Genomic DNA, 20980 nt, shown 5'->3' with positions numbered 1-20980 from the left:
AAGAACATTGTTGATGGTAAAATAATTCATTTGGAAAGGAGATTTCTCTAAAACGATGTTTTTTTAGTTAATTTCTTATCTACTCGCGCGTTATGCATGTGTAAGGCATATTTACGTAAAATGAAGCAACCACTGGTATCTTCTCATTAGTTGTCCTAGAAAAAATGAGGTAGATTTGATGTATATTGGTTTGTAAAATTCATTGGATTTGTACATTACTATTGCAGTTGACATGAATGTTTTAATTTTTTTTAAATTTACATAATACTTATCCAAAATAATTCATTTTTCTTTTGGAAAAATTGAATTGTTATTTATTTTTTATTTTTCTCATACGTCATGAGGAAAATTAATAGATTAATACAAAAAAGTACATGAGTAAACTAAATGTATTTATATTATTTATCTAAAATATTGTATAATATAGTGTTTTTTTTTGTAAGGAAAAGAGTCAATTGATTTTAGTTTCTTTTATTGGATTTGCCATTGATTGATTCGGTTAAAGTTGAATGAATGGACACTAAATTTTGCTCCTTTTGTTCTTCATATTGATATCATTCAATTTTAAAATAATTCGGATTCCCTTCGATAGGTGTGAAAGAATGCAGAGAATAGGTATGCTTAATTTTCTAATATATAACTCCATCATTCATTGTTTTATTTATTTTTTAAACCTAATTGTGGGTATCAGGTTGTACTCCATTACTCGTTAGGTGGTGCATATCGAAGGACAAAATTAATAAGCATACCCAATCAATCAAGAGCAAATCCAATAAAACAATATAAAATCAATTGTCACTTTTCTTGAAAAACAATATAAAATCAATTCCCAGAAATATTGGTAGAATTTGAAAGTAAATTCATCGGGGCCAGGGTTCACAAACAAAGACAGAAATTTTAAGCTCATCTAATGTGAAAGAGAGTTCTAAAGATTGTTGTTCTATGGGAGTTAGTAGCTAGAGTGGAAAAAACGTGCCGTGCCGTGATCAAAATGTTAAGGGGTGGTCACGGCACGTGAGTCAAGCTGTGACTATTTACGTGCCGTGTTCAAACGTAATTAGTCATGTTTCTCACGTTTAACTATTTTTTCATAATTTAAGTTAGTTTCTTCAAGATTCACCATTTGATTAAGACCTAATGTCCTTATTACACGTGACTCGTGTGATTACGTGTCATGCCGTGCTGTGATCGGATCTTTCGCATGTCATACCGTGACCAAAACATCAAGCGGTGGTCACGGCACGTGACACGTGAGTCACAACACGGAACAGTAACACGTGCCATGCCATTATGTGACGGAGCCGGCTCCGCCGTGCCATTTTTCCCACACTATGGAGTTAGTTTATCACTTTCATCCCAAAATTGTGTATCTAAATGAGCACATGTTACTCCAGGGATTCCTAAAAGTTTCTTATAAAAATCAGAGATATGGTGTCGTATGGTGGTCATGTTAGTGGTGGGCTCTGACCATCTATTTCTAGTTGAGTTATCGATTTTGTTTTTCTTTGATCTATGAGAGGCAATTGTATGAAAATATTTCGTATTGTTATCTCCTTCCTCAAACTATTTTTATCTAGATCTATGAATCCAATATTTTTCCTCTTCTAAGTAGATGGTATCTAAATCCTGTTTATACTTTTTAACCAAAGGTCTAGTTTAATCCTAGTAATATTGCAAATTAGACCTTCTATTCTTTAATTCTTTCACACTCAAGTCCCCGACAGTTTAAATCAGCATAACAGTGGATCCACTTAAAGAAAAAGAGGAAATAATGAAGGAACCACTTGAAGAAAAAGAGGAAATAAAGAAGGCAAAGAAAGAGAGATTCCCCAACATAAAAAATAAGGAAATAAAAATTAGCTTCACGAACAAGAGATTGATTGACTTTACCAGTATGAAGAGGTCTTAAGTCTATTCATGATTTATTCCTTATCTCTAAAATTTGATTCCCAGACATAATAGAAAAAAGTTTCTCTAGTGAACCCAAATGGAAGCTAATATAAGTGGTGGAACCCTTCTAGCACTTAAAAATAAAGACAAAGGCATGCGATGCCTTTCACATAAAGAAAAAGAAAGAATAAGATTAACATGTCATGTGGTTCCGTTGTCTATTTTACAAAATAAATCCTTGATTAATTTAATTTAAATACATAATCTAAATTCTTATATATCTGTAGTGTGTGCATTGGATTCAAAATTTTAAAATTTGCACATTTGTATTTTTGAGTAATGTTAGTCTTCATTTGAATAGAATATATCCAGATTGCACAAAAAAAATTACTTATTGTATTATTTTTGAAATGTCAAATAAAGCAAGATCGTGGCGGATCCTCTCATCCTCTTCTAACCAGTGCTGTAAAAAACGATCTTAACAGTCGTTTAATCGTTAACGGCGGTGCCTGTTTGTGGATGAAAATAATTAATTGGCCGTTTTTTCCACTTAATTGGCCATTTTACTTTTTAATCGTCCATTTATTCCTGTTTATTTCAATTTATTCCAGTGTATATTATAGTTTTATTTGTGCTTAGACATACATCCAATATTTTATATATATATTTTTTCTTCTTATTTTCTTTGAAATTGATTAATTCTTCTGTTATTTATATACCATATATTTTTCTTACTTACTGATATAATTTTTTCAATTAGCACAATATGTTCATTGATGAAACTAAGTTGTTATTATAAACTAAATTTAGTGATTTTATATTGGAATGTTTGATTTCTTTCAAATAATATGTTATTAGTATTTGTAAAAGTTTAATTCTTGAATTGTTTTTCATTAAATAAATGTGTTACTTACACATGTAAAGTGCTTACACGGTAAGAAAAAATAAGCATAGTGTCATATTATAATAATAGAACTAAGTTAAATTAAGTTTATTTGATAAGTTTAATGAGTTAAATAAATTATTTTATAAATTATGATATTATATACATAAATTTCGTTAAAATGTTAAATTGTCCGTATAATTCTGAATAATTGGACAAATTACTGATTATCGCTTTGCGGTATCCGGTCCGTCCAATAATCTCATACCGTTATTTGCAACACTGATTCTAACCACTCCATGTGCAGTGTTCAATAAATTATCTTAGAAGGTTTCTTTTTAAAAAATCCTCTCTTACTTGAAATACCTGAAAATGTCAAATAGAGCAAGATGGGATCGATGCGCATATATTTATTCGAGATATGTGTGGATGTCCGACTACATTTTTAGTTACTTACATATCCAAAAGAAAATTTTATCTAATTTTATCAAATTTATACTTACATATGCATTGGAGATCTTGTATCCTGTGGCCGGGTACCAGAGCAATGTGCTGATATTTTTCTGCATCATCTAAGGCAACATGGACCGAGCTAGCTACTCATCCAAGTCTGAGCGAGTCATCTCATCTAAATATGTCTGTTCTCCGGTTCTCCAATTGATAGATATATGGCAACATAAAATAATTAGTTCATTTTAATTGAGAATCAGAATTAAAACTTCATAACTAAGATAATAAAAAAAAATATGTTCATATATAACTCACATTGATTGAAGCTATAATTTACAACACAAGAACCTGAGAAAGTGATGGGGAGCTTTGCACCGTGAAACAGATAGGTTCCCCTGTTCCACCACCATGAAATCTAGTTTCAGTCTAGTTGAGTGATTTGGTTTTTCTTTGATCTATGAGAGGCAATTGTATGATAATATTTGGTATTGTTATCTCCCTCCTTTAACTATTTTTATCTAGATGTATGCATGAATCCAATATTTTTCCTCTTCTAATTAGATGGTATCTAAATCTTGTTTACACTTTAACCAAAGGTCTAGTTTAATCCCAGTAATATTGCAAATTAGACCTTCTGTTCTTTAATTCTTTCACACTCAAGTCCCCGACGGTTTAAATCAGCATAACAGTGGATCCACTTGAAGAAAAAGAGGAAATAAAGAAGGGAAAGAAAGAGAGATTCCCCAACATAAAAAAAAGGAAAAAAAAATTAGCTTCACGAACAAGAGATCGATTGATTGGCTTTACCAATATGAAGAGGTTGCTTAAGTCTATTCATGATTTATTCCTTATCTCTAAAATTTGATTCCCAGACAATAGAAAAAAGTTTCCATAGTGAACCTAAATGGAAGCTAATTAATATAAGTGGTGCATGTTGAAGGTTCCCTTGTAGCACTTGAAAATAAAGGTAAAGGCAGGCGATGCCTTTCACATAAAGAAAAAGAAAGGATAACATAAATAAATTCAAATATCATTATTATTATATAATAAAGGAATTACAAATTATGTCGTCTATAACAAAAAAATAATATTTGTGGAGGAACCTAGTCCTTAAAATATTTTGTATGTATTCGGTAGCAATATAATAGAAATTCTGAGTTTAATCAAATTTGAACCGAGTGAAGAATTCAGGTCTGCTGAATCATTTTTGTTCCATCTCCATTTTAAATAAATGTTAACAATTAATAATATATCTTTGTTTTTAAAAATTTAGCAATACTCTATACATATTTTATGAATGCATTCAGTATCGTAAACTATTGTTTTTATAAATTCCCAAGTCATTCTAGAGTCATCTATTCAAATATTGTGAAATACTGAAATTTCCTAAATGCATTATGTATCGTAATTTAGATTCTTTTTTTTTTGGGCCGAGCTTGTAACAACTAACTCTTCCACTGATTTAATTAAAGATATACATTTTAATAAAACTTGTGACAAGTGATGTTTTTGTTAAAAACTCTAATGTGGATTCAAATTGAATTAATCAAGATCATGGCGTGTTGCAATTAAGCATGCGTTGCTTCCTTCTGTTCATAGTATGTGCAAATAAAAAATAATATTCATAGCATGTAGAGGTGTGTTTTGGATATCTGTAAAAGGTTGATACTTTTTTTAATGTATTAGAAACACTAATGCATGAAAGATTGATTCTTTACCCAACACAGATCACTTATCTACCAATTATGTGCCAAAAACAAATTAAAGAAAGAAAATAAGACATAGGATATAAAGGTTGATAGGGAAATATATAAAAAGAAAAAAAAGAATCAATCTCTTTAATTTGTATAAAAAGAGATATCAACATGGAACCACCTAAGAAAAGAATCAATCTCTTTAATAAGTATAAAAAGCATACTGAGTAATGAACGATAATTACTCATTCTTTTGCTCTCATACCTATATATACTCTATTGTCATACTTAAAGGCCACACTATCGTTAACTACTCAATAACCTTTATCGTTAACTACTCAGTAACCGTTTTTTACAAATTAAAAAGATGGCTGAGACTATCGTGAACCTTGTTCTTGGCAAGCTGGCCGATGCGGTTGTTCAGGAAGCACTCTTTCTCTATGGGGTACGTGCCAAGGTCGAGCAGGTTCAACGCGACCTCACTTGGATCCAATCTTTCTTGAAAGATGCAGACGCAAAACACCACAAAAATGAAAGGGTAAAAACATGGGTGAATGAGATTCAGGAGGCTGGGTATTTAATTGAAGATGTATTGGAGAAGTTTTTGGTTGAGGTTGGAGGAGGTAAACGGGAAGGCCTTTGCAACAAACTCAAAAGGATAGGCAAGATGCCCATGAAACTAATTTCCGAACACAAAGTTGGTAGTGAGATCGACAACATACAGAAGAGGCTCAGTGAAATCAAAGATAACAAAGAAAAGTACGGATTAGATCTTGAAGAAGCTAGTAGTGGGGCCTCTGTCGAGCAGCCTATAAGGCCGTTCTTTAATCCTGACATAGATGAAATGGAGGTTGTCGGCTTCGACAAAGAAAAGAAAACAATTGTCAACCAACTCATTGATCCAAAAGATACAAGGCGAGCTGTGATCTCAATTGTTGGGGCCGGTGGATCAGGAAAAACTACACTTGCAAAAGAGGCGTACAAAAGGTAACTACTGCTGAATAACATAGCAAATTCATTGTTTTAAAACATGTGTCATATGATAAATAGTTTAATTTTTAATTTGGTAACTTTTTCCCTGAAGAGAATAATGTTATAAACTAAAATGGTTGTTTACTATAAAAATAATTGTATAGGGAGGGACAAATCGTCGCAAATTAAATGTGTGATATTACTTCTAACATGCTCTCTTTTTTAATATTAAACAATTCAATAATTATAACTATTGTAAAACAATAAATTTAATTATTTAACTATCAGTGTTGAAAGCTTTGTAGTTTGGTAAAATCTTAATTTGTGTTTATTTCCAACTTGTATGTATAAGTATGTTGTATACAAATCATCTAATTAATTTATTTGATGCATTTTACAGTGATGAAGTTAAACGTCACTTTGGCATTTCCATGTGGTTAACTATTTCACAACAATACAAGCTAATTGATATTTTGATGACGATGCTAGAGAAGATTCGAAAGGTAGATGACTCGGAGAGGCAGAATAAGAGAGAAGATTATTTCCTTATAGAGCTTAACAACTCCTTGAGAGAGAAAAAATATCTAGTTGTATTGGATGATTTATGGTCAAGCAATAATATTTGGACCCAACTTCAAGCTGCTCTTCCTAATGCTAATAATGGAAGTCGAGTATTAATTACTACCAGGTTTGTTTGCATTTCTTTTATTGTAAAAAAAAAATAGTGTTACATTAATTACTCAAGGGAAGATTTAACAATTCTTTATATTGACAATCTTAAATTTGAAATCCAATAAGAATGACATGATCTATATTATCCACCTATAATACATATAAATATGATAAGATTTGATGTATGTTCTACCATAAATCAAATAACTTAAAATGTCATGGTATGAAATTAACGGCCCTTGATCGATGTATTTTCAAACAATAATTTGAATTACATAAAATATGGTTGTTAGACTATCTATATGTCCCTTAATTAATATATCTATAAATTTATCTTTAAAATTTTCAATTTGGCATCATTTTTATAAAAAAAGAATTAACTATTGTTAAGATTGTCAAAATAACCATTGCCAAGTGATTCCTTCTCATAAAATATGCTTCTTCTGATTTGTGTATTGATTAATATCAGGTTCATTAACCTCGCTGAAGAGGCCGACATTATATCTATCCCACACAAGATAGAGCCCTTAAATGAAGATGAAAACAAACATCTATTACTGAAGAAGGTTTTTCCTAATCGTTTTGCCAAAGAATGTCCCAATGAAGTACTTCCCATAGTAACTCAATTTACCAAAAAAATGTAATGGATGGCCTCTAGCATTGGTAGTTGTTGGCGGAATCTTATCAAGAAAAAATCCTGATCACATTACATGGGATGAGGTGATGCAAAAAATGGATTGGCAGACTGATGGTAGCATCTTCACGGGTGTTATATCCACCAGTTATGAGGATCTACCAATTGCTCTCAAACCTTGCTTCATGTATTTTGGTGTTTTTCCTGAGGACTATCAAATCAAAGCAACAACTCTGATTCAATTATGGATTGCAGAAGGATTTATACGACAAGAGGGGATAAAATCATTGGAGGACATTGCTGAAAGCTATTTGGAGGAACTTGTGGAAAGGTACTTTATATTTATTATCATTAAATTATCTTGTCAACTGCAGGTACATATAGTCTTTCCAGTTTCTTTTTAATAGACATGGATAGTTTTTTATTCTAAGCATCAAATTCACATTATGATATTGAAAATGCAATTTTGCCCAACAATTTTCATGTCTATCTCTATATTACTTTTGGTAAATTATAAATTTGGCAACCGAAGGAACATGCAATTACAATATCCTCTTATTTATAATAATGCTTTGAAAAGCATATCAATAAATTCACGAGTTAGTTAATCACAGTAATATCAAATAAAAATTCGATATATAAATATATATATAGAGAGAGAGATTGACTAATATGGTTTCGGTAGCATATGGACCGAAGTGCTACCGGTCCAAATTTAAAATTTCATAATCCAAAAAGTCGATCTGAACCATTCATCTTGTTCTCCATATTAATATGTGCTTGGAGACCAAATTTTACATTTTTCTGAATTTTTTTACTATTTATTAAGCCACTTTGAAAATCGCTGATCCAACAGTAGCACTGTTTTGTTAAGCCACCATTGGATCAGCGATTTTCAAAGTGACTTAATATATAGTAAAAAAATTCAGAAAAATATAAAATTTGGTCTCCTAGCACATATTAATATGGAGAACAAGATGAACAGTTCAGATCGACTTTTTAAATTTGAAATTTGGACCGGTAGTACTTCGGCCGAAGTGCTACCGAAAACATATTAATATGTGTTTGGAGACCAAATTTTACATTTTTTTGGAATTTTTTTACTATTTTTTTAGATTTATTGAAAATCGCTATTTTTTATGGTCCAGATTTGTCTGAAAACAACGATTTTCAATAAATCTAAAAACATAGTAAAAAAAATTCCAAAAAATGTAAAATTTGGTCTCCAAACACATATTAATATGGACAATAAGATGAAGAGTTTGGATCGGTTATTTGGACTTTGAATCACGTAATTTATAGTGCAATGTACCATAACCCATCTCTCTCTCTCTCTCTCTCTCTCTCTCTCTTGAAAATCTTCGCAGAAGTTGCGAAGTCGTGAGGGGGAATTGAACTCTCGACCTTTGGGTACAACAACTCTAGGACTTTTTCCTAGCCAATTGTGCTACCTCCCCTTTCTCCCCTCTCTCTCTCTCTCTCTCTCTCTATATATATATATATATATATATATATATATATAGAGAGAGAGAGAGAGAGAGAGAGAGAGTTAGGCTTGGGTGCTATGGATAACATAGTGGCCTCTATGCTACGGCTCAATATTCGAGTTTTCAAAATCCAAACGGTCGATCCGAACCATTCATCTTATTCTCCATATTAATATCTGCTTGGAGACCAAATTTTATAATTTTCTGAATTTTTTTACTATTTATTAAGCCACTTTGAAAATTGCTAATCCAACGGTTTTACTGTTTTGTGCAGCTACCGTTGGATCAACAATTTTGTAAAATACTTAATAAATAGTAAAAAAATTCAGAAAAATGTAAAATTTGGTCTCCAAGCAGATATTAATATGGAGAATAAGATGAACGGTTCGGATCGACCGTTTGGATTTTGAAAACTCGAATATTGAGCCGTAGCATAGAGGCCACTATGCTATCCATAGCACCCAAGCCTAACTCTCTCTCTCTCTCTCTCTCTCTCTATATATATATATATATATATATATATATAGAGAGAGAGAGAGAGAGAGAGGAGAAAGGGGAGGTAGCACAATTGGCTAGGAAAAAGTCCTAGAGTTGTTGTACGCAAAGGTCGAGAGTTCGATTCCCCCTCACGACTTCGCAACTTCTGCGAAGATTTTCAAAAGAGAGAGAGAGAGATGGGTTATGGTACATTGCACTATAAATTACGTGATTCAAAGTCCAAATAACCGATCCAAACTCTTCATCTTATTGTCCATATTAATGTGTTTGAAGACCAAATTTTACATTTTTTGGAATTTTTTTTACTATGTTTTTAGATTTATTGAAAATCGTTGTTTTCAGACAAATCTGGACCATAAAAAATAGCGATTTTCAATAAATCTAAAAAAATAGTAAAAAAATTCCAAAAAAATGTAAAATTTGGTCTCCAAACACATATTAATATGGACAACAAGATGAATGGTTTGAATCGGTTATTTGAACTTTGAATAACGTGATTTATAGTGCAATGTACAAGGAAGGCTATATATTGCAATGTACCGTAGACCATCTCTCTCTCTCTCTCTGTCTCTCTCTCTATATATATGAGGAGGGTTAAAATGCACCATCTTTTTGTGCTCCTAATGTGCACCCTCACCTCATATATTTTCATTTTCAAAGTTCAAATAGTTGATTCGAACCTTCCAACGTGTTCTTCATATTAAAATGTGCTTGGAGACCAAATTTTATATTTTTTGAAATTTTTAGTATTTTTTTCAGAATTTTTGATTAAACTAAACAATAATAAAAAAAATTCAGAAAAGTGATGATTTTCAAAAATTCTGAAAAATAGTAAAATTTTTCCAAAAAATGTAAAATTTGATCTCCAAACACATTTTAATATGAAGAATACGTTGGAAGGTTCGAATCAACTATTTAAACTTTGAAAATGAAAATATGAGGTGAGGGTGCACATTAGGAGCACAAAAAGATAGTGCATTTTAACCCTCCTCTCTCTCTCTCTATATATATATAGAGAGAGAGAAAGAGAGAGTTAGGCTATAGTGGTATGCATATATAGTGTCGTGTTGTGCTAAGACTTTTCAACTGTCAGATTGACTTTGAGATTCGTGCAAAACTAGATCTCTGGATGCAGGGGCGGAACACAACTTTGAGTATAGGGGAGGCTAACTGACTAAAATAATATGATTTTTCACTATTTGATTTTAGAAAACTTACAATAATTAACAAACACCAATAAATGACATGTTTAACAAAAAAAAAAACATAGTATATTCAAACATCATATTTTTTTTATATTTTTTTTAATTTAGACCTACGCTTTGCTAAAAGATAAAATTCGACAATAATCTCATCTGAGCTAAAATTTTAATTAAGCATATAGACGTCGAAATATATAGAAAACCCGTAAATGAGAACACTAATTTTATCTTTCTTCTTTTGAAATTTTTTAACTTCAGAAATTAATTTACTATTTTCGAAATATATAGAATGATTATTAATAGAGCGTTAATTTTATCGTTCTTATTTTGATTTTTTTTTTTCTAACCGGAGAAACTACTTTCTTTGCTTTCTATTTTTAGAAAAGCTTTTTTTGTTCTTCTAAACTAACAATAATTTATTGTTTTTTCGGTTCCGAGTGCATGTTGTCTTTTTCCAATTTTAACTTGTGACTTTCTATATTATAATATTAAATCACTTTGATGGATCTGGCAAAACCATCCCAAAACGAATGATAGACTATATTATATAATATTAAACAACTTTTGACTTTGGTCACGGGTCACATGAAACCATCCCAAACCAATTAAAAATTGATGTTACTTTTACATATGAACTCTTTAAATTTTCTGTATCATAACAGGGGTGGCTGAAGCATTCAAAATATAAACTTTAGTAAAATTTGTAAATGCTAGTTAAAAAAGTTTGGAATGTTAGGGTTTACTCAGCCACTTTTCAAATGCACTATCTTCCGCCCCTGTCTGGATGGGTCTAACTGAGACATAAAACATTAAAAAAGTGTACTACGGACTCTCCGTTAGCATTCTCTCTTGGTTTGAATCAACAAGTTCTATGAAATAGAAGAAAAATAATGAAAAGTCTCTGATCACGATCTCTCATTTGTTCTCATTTGTTCTAAAGCTATCGTCACTATACTTGAATCAAGATTTATCTTGATCTTCTTGGATCAGGCAAGAACTCATTTCTCTATCTGATTCCCTATCTCTCAAATTTTTCTGAACAAGTCTTTTTGGAGTCGTTGGTACAAGTTAGGAATTTGTCTAGAGGGAGAAGAGCGGCTAGCAGGGTGGGGCGAGCGATAGTGGTGAGGGATGGAATCGACGGACAGGAAGCAAGGGACACAAGGGGACTTGAGAGCGGGGTGCCGAGTAGCTGGCGGTGAAGGACTGGTCTCTCTGTTTTTAATTTGAGGAAAAAGTACTAACAGAGGGACTTCCAATTTTTAAAAAAAAAAAAAAACTAACGGAGGGACTTTTTCTTGCACTGATCTAAAAGTTTATCAGATGGTTAAAAAACGTATAGCACAGAACGACACTATATACGCATAGCATCGTAGCCCAACTCTCTCTCTCTCTATATATCTATATGTATGAGGAGCAGTGGCGAGGCTAGCACTGTACAGCGGTAGGCATTTGCCTACCCCTATGTTTTTTTTTTTTTTTTGAATCAAATTCTTTTGTTGGGTTTGTATACTCCTGGAAAATAATCTTATTTCCATACTAATATACTATAATTCAGCCCAGAGAGAATATCAGTCCCAAAAAAAACCTCCGCCTTTCTATTAGAATTTTGTTTACTTTTTCCTATAATTGTTTTACTTTTTCCCAAGATTGTTATTGTCTACTCTCTACTATTAGACTAGCTGACAAATAAGAATCTGTAATAAGATACAAATACAAATAAGAATAGAGAATATTTTAGCTTCATTTGGGCAATACAAATACAAATAAGAATCTGTAATTTAGAATATGTACCAATATGTCATTTGTAATTTAGAAAGTGTTTTGAACCCGAACCCGTTTAAAAAAAATGAATTTGATTTCTGCCTACCCCTAACTCAAATTTTGGCCTCGCCACTGATGAGGAGGGATCCACTGACACCATTTTTTGGTGACACCGAATTACACTCTACATTTTCAAAGTTTTTAAATTATAAATAGTCGATCCAAACTATTTAACATGATTGATATATTAAAATGTGATTGTAGATCAAATTTTGCATTTTTTTTTCAATTTTTTTACTATTTATTAAGTATTTTACAAAATCGTTATTTTCAGACCATTGAATTTTTGTATCCATCTTAATAAATATTAAAAAAATTCAAAAAAAATGTAAAATTTGATCTGTAAGCACATTTTAATATATTCACCATGTTGAATAGTTTGGATCGACTATTTGAATTTTAAAAATATAGGGTATAATTTGGTGTCACTAAAAAAAGATGTAAGTGGATCCCCTCTCTCTCTCTCTCTCTCTCTATATATATATATATATAGAGTTGGGCTACGGTGCTTCGCGAAGTAAAGCGAATGTTTTACTTCACGTTTATATCTTCAATTTTAAAGTTCAAAACGTCGATCCAAACCGTTCAAGTTGATCTCCATACTAAATTGTGCTTGGAGACCAAATTTTATATTTTTTGGAAATTTTTTACTATTTCTTTAGAATTTTTGAAAATCACTGCTTTTCAGAAAATTCTAGACCATCAAAAACAGTGATTTTCAAAAATTCTAAAGAAATAGTAAAAAATTTCCAAAAAATATAAAATTTGGTCTCCAAGCACAATTTAGTATGGAGATCAACTTGAACGGTTTGGATCGACGTTTTGAACTTTAAAATTGAAGATATGAACGTGAAGTAAAGCGAATGTTTTACTTCACGTTCATGCTTTATATTTCTTTTTTTCTCATGTCACCAATGATCTGAAAATTCTGTACCATTCCAATCAAGTGATTTTCTACATATCTAAATAAATAGTAAAAAATTTCTAAAAAATGTAAAATTTGGTTTGCAAGTACATATTCATATGGAGATCATGTTGAACGGTTCAGATCGACCATTAAGATTTTGAAAACTTAAATATTGAGTCGTTGCACAAAATCCTCTATGCTACATGTAGCACCGTAGCCAACTCCTAATCCTTTAATGGTACAAGGACCATATTTCAATGAACATATTCACCCCCAAAATTTTTTAATGTTGTGAAATGATTAAATCCCTTCCATTTTGCAATTAATAACAATAATCATAAGGTGTTCAATCAAATTCCTTTAACCAAATTAAAATTTTAAATTACCGCTCTCACAATAATCTCCGACGAGCTTAATTGTCGCTCTTAAACAAGATTCCCCATGTTACTAATGATTTCTATTTTCTTAATTTTGTTTTAATATTTTCAAACTTTTTTTTTATTTTCTAAGTTCCAGAAGTTTAATTCATTTTAAAATTGCTTTATTTTTGAATTAGTTTTTGTGATTCTTTTATTTTTCTTGTAATCTTCCTATCCCAGTTCTAATAATTCTTTGAGATTCCAGCCCTTTTTTTTTTAAGTATATCAAACGTTATAATTAATTTATAACATAGTAAATTCAAACTTATTTAATTTCTTGTTTTGACATAAGTCAAATTTTTACTATTATGTCATACTTCAATTAGTATTTTTTTTCTCTGTACAGCGGTGAGTACTAATTTTTCTTTTTAGTTAATTAATCTAGAGAATATCCATTTAGAAGTCAGATTTCAATTCCCCTTTAAAGAAAACCCTTGAAATCTAAAATCAATTAAATACCAAAAGTGGAAGTAATCTTGGGAGTTTAATGGCTATTTTTATCCTTTCATAGATTGTATTAGCTTATTTCATGGCTATTCTTCACCGATGTCCCTGGAAGATTTTTTCCGATAGCCCGAAATTTATTTTTATTACAAAGAATCCAATTAGTAAATATTTACTAGTAATTTCATTCTTCTTTTCCATCAATGAAATCCTTCAAACTGTTTTGATGTTTAAAGATAAATTTACAACCTTTAAATAAAATATAACTTAATTACAAGGTAATAATTATTTAATTTTTTAATATTATATTCTAAACTACAAAATTTACAACATTACAACACTGCTTTTATTGCTCTTTATTTAACATCAGTTTTTTTTAGGCACAATATTAATCGATTTCTTTCCAAAGATGATGATCTTATTGTACCTTGAATTAAATTACAAAATTAAATTTTCTAAATTAATAATATCCAGTCAAAAACTTAGCGAAGGTATAATTTAAATGAAAATGTCTAATTGCAATTTCCGAATCATGTAACGATCGAATATGATTCTTCCGAAATTTTTAAATATACCATTATACAAAAAAAAAAAAAACCAAACCATCACTTTCTCTCAAAATTTCGAATTTTGACATAGCCGCATTCCCAAAATGCGGCCACTTTTCTGCGGGCCGCATCTAGGGGATGCGGCCACCTTTTTTTTTTTTTTTTTTTGGCTTTTTTCTCTTCTTCGTGCAGTTCAATTTGAATGGAAAAAAAAAGGGTGGCTGCATCCCCTAGATGCGGCCCGAAAAGAGGTGGCCGCACCTAGGGGATGCGGCCATGTCAAAAATCGAAATTTTCAGAAGTTGTGGTTGTTTGGTTTTTTTTTTGAAAGTATGGTATATTTAAAAATTTCGGATGATTCTTAGGAATTATCACTAACGAAAAGTAAGTCAATAAATTATAATTATGGTCAATAAAAACTATTATTAACAATAAAAGAAAGAACTAATATTAACAGAATTATTCGCTGCATAAGTTCAATTTAATTTCTGCAATTAGGATTTAATTAAATGAATGATCCAATTCAATTCAACTTTCGTGGTAACTAACAGGTGCATGGTGCAACTCTCAAGGAGATCTTGGATAGGTAAAATCAAGTATTGTCATACCCATGATCTCCTACGGGACCTGGCCATACGAAAGGCCAAGGAGAATAATTTTCTGATGGTGGTCTTGAAGAATGACACCAACTTGAGTTGTAGAACAAGTGCACGTCGTGCTGCACTTCACGGTGATAAGATGATAGAACAAGCTTCCACAAACCTTCGCTCTTTGATAAGTTTCGCAGATGAACCAGATTTCAATAGGTTTAGAGCGCTACGAGTTTTACACATTACCAAAGAAGAAAACAAACCTTTACATGAGACAAACTATTTGAAGTTGAAGGGCTTGAAGTACTTCGCGTTTCAATGTACTACTTATTCGACTTCGTATTGCCGCAAGCATCCCCCTTGTAGGTTTTTTAAAAGATCTCCTTTAACTTATATGAAGAATCTTCAAACGGTGTGTACATGGTTTTGTAAAAAACAAATCGGGGCACACAAGTTTCCTCAGTCCTTTTGGGGTAATAAACAGTTGAGGCATATCAAGTTCACCTGCTGTTTTTTATGTCAAGTAGCTCCAGAGGGACCACCATCAGCAGCAGATTTGCAAAGTTTACTGACCTTAAAAGGAGTGAGAGCCAGGCAAGGCTGGGTTGCAGAGCTACCTAACTTTCCCAATATTCGTAAGTTGGGGATTGTTATACCTGAAGATGTTGCAGGGGAACCATTGATCATGTTGTTAAGCAACCTAAATCATCTGGGTTCTCTGCATTTAGAAATGACCCGCAACGTGCAAATGACATTTCCAGATTGCATTTCTGCATTCAGAAACCACAACAATTTGCACTCATTTAGCCTAGTGATGTGCAAATGGCCCAGGAAAGAAGTTGATGATTGTACCCTGTTCCCACCACATCTTGTTAAGCTATCACTTACTTCATGGGGTGGGTTGTTTGCTTTAGAGGAAGACCCGATGCCCCAACTAGAGAAGTTGCCAAACCTCAAGGTACTCCGTATATATAATGCATCCATGCAAGCAGCTGATGGGAAACAAATGATCTGCTCCAGGGGAGGTTTTGGTCGCTTGCAACAATTGAGACTTGATGTACGTTATTTGGAGGAATGGAAAATAGAGGAGGGTGCTATGCCCATGCTCAACCAACTCGAGCTGTGGGGTTACTCGATGATGAAGATAGTTCCTGACTTGCAATATCTAGTCAACCTTCAAGAGTTAATTATACATTGTTCGAATGAGTTCAAATCAAGGCTGGAAGGAGAAGACCAATGGAAAATAAAACATATTCCCTCTGTAGAAATAATCAATAATAATTGGTGAGTTCATTTATTTATTAATTATAGTTGGCTTGCTTCTTATAACATTTTATTTGAACTTGTATACTTTTTGGTGTTATGTACTGCTTCAATTGATACGTACTATAATTTCAGCTTGTACGACACGTTCCATAAGTTGTTCTTTTAATTTTTACTTTTATATGACCTGCATTAGTAATTTACTAATTTTTCTTCACACAGTTAGAAACATATATTTGACTATGTACCTGACCTGTCGAATATATTTCCCTCATTTTTTTATGTTTACATATTATTTTTTTTGTTTTTGGTGCAATAAAAAAATTACTGCTAAATAATAACTACCCCATTTCATCATACTAAACATATATAATTTAATTAAATAACTTTTTTGTTTTCTTATGGAGTCAACTATTTACTAACTGAGAATTTTATGATCATTTAACTAAATACTTATCATTTTATATTATATAAAAAAAATTCAAATTACATTAAAAAAAACTTAAATCAAATAATTAATTTTTTTATATCTTCACTTAAATCTATCTTTAACTATATATATTGTCAAACACATACATAAAATTGTTTTAGCCCGGGCCCACTAAATTATAGCCTTTACACGACACGTGAATTTTTGTTTTCCCTCTGGTAAATACGAGATGTATAATATAATTACTATTAAAACGTTATTTTCATTAAATTTTATTATACTACTTGACTTTTTATTTATAATTTAAATTTAGAACCACTCTATTTTAATATTATTCATAATTGTTGAATAATTATTATTTTTAATAATTTTTTAAAATATTTTTTTTCTCTTATAATATATTTATGTTGCAATATACGAATACATATTATTAATAATAGAAAAAACTTATGATAATTTCTTATCGCTCTTGTGTAATAATAACTTCACAAAATGTCAAATGTACGCTGACATCTTAATCCGACGAATTTCTTTTTCTTAAATTTCGTAGCCTTTTGTTATTTTTTAGAAATTTGTTTCTGCTCGCTGAGAATTGGCTGTGTAAAGGGAATCTTTTTTTTATAAACCATAATTAAGAAATTGATTTTTATCAAACCAACATGATTATTTTTATTTTTTACAAAAACATCAACAAAGAGACCGAAAATCCAATTTGGTCTCGCATTTTTTTTTGGACCGATTTAACTATTCGGTCCCCACTTATTTCACATATTTTTTCACTATACGGTGCAGCTGCTGGTGTAAATGCGAATTTTTTTTGGGACCGAAATGCCAATTCGGTCCCATGTATTTTTTTTTTTTTCAGCTGGGACCGAATTGGCATTTCGGTCCGATGTATTTTTTTTTTTAAGTACCCTTCTTCTTCCTCCAAAAATATATTAACATGCAAATCCAATTAAATATTAACATTCATTCTATTACTCAACATTATTCTATAGTTACACTACAAATGTCTAAATTACACTAAAAACATTAAATCATTCAACAATTGATTAATACTATATGCAAAGAGTTAAATTACTTGCAAACTAAATAATTCTACAATTAATAGTTACATTACATAAACTTAAATTACACTAAAAAAATCATTCACAATTAATAATTACACTACAAAAACCTAAATTATACTAAATAAAATACTGGTCGTTGTATGTCTACCGTTGATAGAAAACTTGAACTGAATTTTTGAGGCACTAAACGACTTTTTTTGCAATTCTGATTCCGTCGAATTACCGGGGATGATCCACGAGGCAAAATCCAGATCTGTCTTGTCCCCCTTCCGAATTGGGATCATACGCACAAATTTGACTTTCCTGGCTAAAGTTATGGTTGTTTAAAGTAAAAAAAAAAAAACGATGCTTCCGTGCAAAATCACTGATAACACACTGATGCTTTATGCCCGACTTAACAACAGCAGAAGTGCATCGATGTTTCATTGCCAAAACATTGATGACGAGCCCATGCTCTCTAAACATTGATAACTTTAAAATACATTTACTAATTATTGTGTGCGTTTGCTTATTTTTTTAATGGATTACAGTTTCATTTATTATTCAAAGATCATTGAAATTATCTATGATTGTTCAATATATGTATTTTAAATTTGATAATTTGTATTTTATGTTGGATACTAATAAAAATGTCGGTAAATTATTTTACATGCAAACTAAAAAATTATACAATTAATAATTACAGTACAACAACCTAAATTACACTAAACAAAAACCTAAATCACAATTTTTCCAACATGCGGCCACAAAAAATCTGAAACCACAAGGGACCGAATTGGCTATTTGGTCCAGCCTTTTCTCTAATTTTATGTGGCTGCGTCCACGAAAATATGCAAAAAAAAAAGTGGGGACCGAATAGTCAATTCGGTCTCAAAAAAACAAAAATATGGGACCGAATTGGCTGTTCGATCTTTGTGGTTATTGTAAAAAAATATATAATGTTGGTTTAGTAAAAATCAATTTTCTAATTATGGTTTATAAAAAAAATTGGTGTAAAGGCTATAATTAGTGGGCCCGGATTGAAACGATTTTCTCGCTGGCATATTGGGCTCAATAATTATTATACATAGTTAACCCTTGAAATGGAATTTCATATTGTGGAATCGACTTTGGAGTGATTTGAAAAATCTCTCTTCTCAGAAGATTGTATCCTCAGGTTTTGTCAAGAAGAGAAAGCGACGACGAGCGCCAGAGAGTGGAGTCTAGCTATCAGTCAGAGAAGGTTCTTCCAAGCCAGAGAATGGATTACGACGATCAGTCAAAGAAGGTTCCGCCAGGAAAGCAAAGCAACAAGCGCCAGAGAACGGAGTCTGATGATCAGTCAAAGAAGGTTCATCTTTCTTTTTTCCTATTTGAGCTTCTATTATCTATTTATCTCTTCTTGTACGTCCTTGCAACATTAGCTGAAATTTTTATTAATATCCAAAATTAATAAATATCTATCCCCAAAGCTAAGCAATTTTGAAATCTGTCCAAATCAGAGATTAAATTGCCGGTTTCATACAAACTCTCCGTAAAGAAGGTTTCTGGTTCTAGGCATTCTGAAACTAGGAAAAAAAATTCTGGTTTGCGAAACCAGAAATTAAATTCCTGGTTCTAATTTTTTTTAAACATAAGATGTTATTATTTATTTATTTTTTATATTGAAATATTAGAAATATTTTATATATTTCTTTGAAAATAGATGGAATACAATGTAATTTGATTTATTACAAAGACTACGACAAATAACCCGAATCAATATTTTTTAAATTGAATTTTTGAATATGAGTTATTGATTCCGATTCAAAAATCACTTCCAGGTAAATAAATAAAATATTGTAATCCTTTTATTTTAGAAAAAACAAAAAAAAACATCTGACAAGACTGACAAAGATATTAAATAACTTAAAGTTTTTTTTTTCAAAAATAAAAAGATTAGAATATTTGCTGAATTTACCTAGAAGTGACTTTTGAACCGTGATCAATAATTCAAATTCAAAACATTTTTTTTTAATAACACAAAGAAATATTTTAATTTTTTCTTACAGCTGCGAAAAATCTGGCCTGAAAAATGTTGATCCGAGTGATTTGTCACAGTTTTTCTAATAAATCAAATTATACAGTATTCCATCTATTTTCAAGAAATATATAAAATAGTTATAATATTTCAATACAAAAAAATATAACATTTTATGTGGTTATTTGGCCTAAAACTGGGAAATAAGTATGTGGTTTGGGCAGTTTTCGAAATCTTGTCAAATAAGGTGTAGATTTTGAAATTTAATATTTTTTTTGGACACTAATAAAAATTTCGGCAACATTTGTTTAATCAGTGTTGAAAAAAATGCCCGTTTAGGCCGATTAATCGTTGGCGGTAACTAAACCGTCATAAATTTTTCGGACTAATTGGTCGATTAATTCCGATTATGGTCAATTATTCCTGATTATTCCCGATTAATCACTTGGTGGTACTCTGTCTGTCTGACTACCGCATACTGTTATTTACAACTTTGGTTTAATGCTTCACTTATTCATTATTTGTTGAGGATTCAAGTTTTCCATTCTTGATAATTTTTCCTTGTTAAATTCTCAGTGGAAAAATTTCAAGAACACAAATTGACATAATAAAAAATTAGATTTGGTCTATATTGTTTATTCTACAAGCACATAAAAAATCAAGCATTTTTAACTTGGATTGATGAGAATCAAGAATTGAAAATTTGACTTCAAGAAATTCTTGACTTCAAGAAACTGTTTACAATAGTAGTTTTTGACAAACTCTTGATGCCTATGAAAATAGAATTGAAATGTCGTCATTTGTGTGCAAGTAGTAAAACTGATTGATCAGACCACATCTTGCAATATTATTTTGATTTTTGAGGTTTAGTTTTTGAAGTATTTACATAGTTTTAATATAAAATAATGGAGAGACCAAATGAAGGCATTTGATTCCTCTCTTTAATTTCATTATTATGCTATCTTGGAGTTAGATTTTTTTGTAAGGGCATCATTAACCATCTGATAAAAATAGTGTAAATTAGTTAAAGCAAACTCCTATATCTTGAGGGCCAATTAAAATAATTTTACTTGTTCTTCTTTTAGGGAAAGGAGTTTTGAGCAA

The 20980-nt window shown here is 31.0% G+C and overlaps 2 protein-coding genes across 2 annotated transcripts; both read left to right on the top strand.

Annotated features, from left to right (window-relative positions):
• Positions 1 to 5114: 5114 nt before the first annotated feature.
• On the top strand, positions 5115 to 15215 carry LOC144556885 (putative disease resistance protein At1g50180). Its single transcript, XM_078305372.1, has 4 exons — positions 5115 to 5904; positions 6290 to 6577; positions 7031 to 7526; positions 15076 to 15215. Exons 1-3 carry the CDS (start codon positions 5285 to 5287, stop codon positions 7203 to 7205), a joined length of 1083 nt encoding a protein of 360 aa, XP_078161498.1. The 5' UTR covers positions 5115 to 5284; the 3' UTR covers positions 7206 to 7526; positions 15076 to 15215.
• LOC144557159 (putative disease resistance RPP8-like protein 2) lies at positions 7294 to 16402 on the top strand. The gene is made up of 2 exons (XM_078305688.1): positions 7294 to 7526; positions 15076 to 16402. The coding sequence occupies exons 1-2, from the start codon at positions 7294 to 7296 to the stop codon at positions 16400 to 16402; spliced, it is 1560 nt and encodes a 519-aa protein (XP_078161814.1).
• Positions 16403 to 20980: the final 4578 nt, after the last annotated feature.

Source organism: Carex rostrata, chromosome 7, assembly GCF_964058835.1.
Source record: "Carex rostrata chromosome 7, lpCarRost1.2, whole genome shotgun sequence".
In the NCBI taxonomy this organism is placed as follows: domain Eukaryota; kingdom Viridiplantae; phylum Streptophyta; class Magnoliopsida; order Poales; family Cyperaceae; genus Carex; species Carex rostrata.
This window is presented reverse-complemented; position numbering and strand designations above follow the sequence as displayed.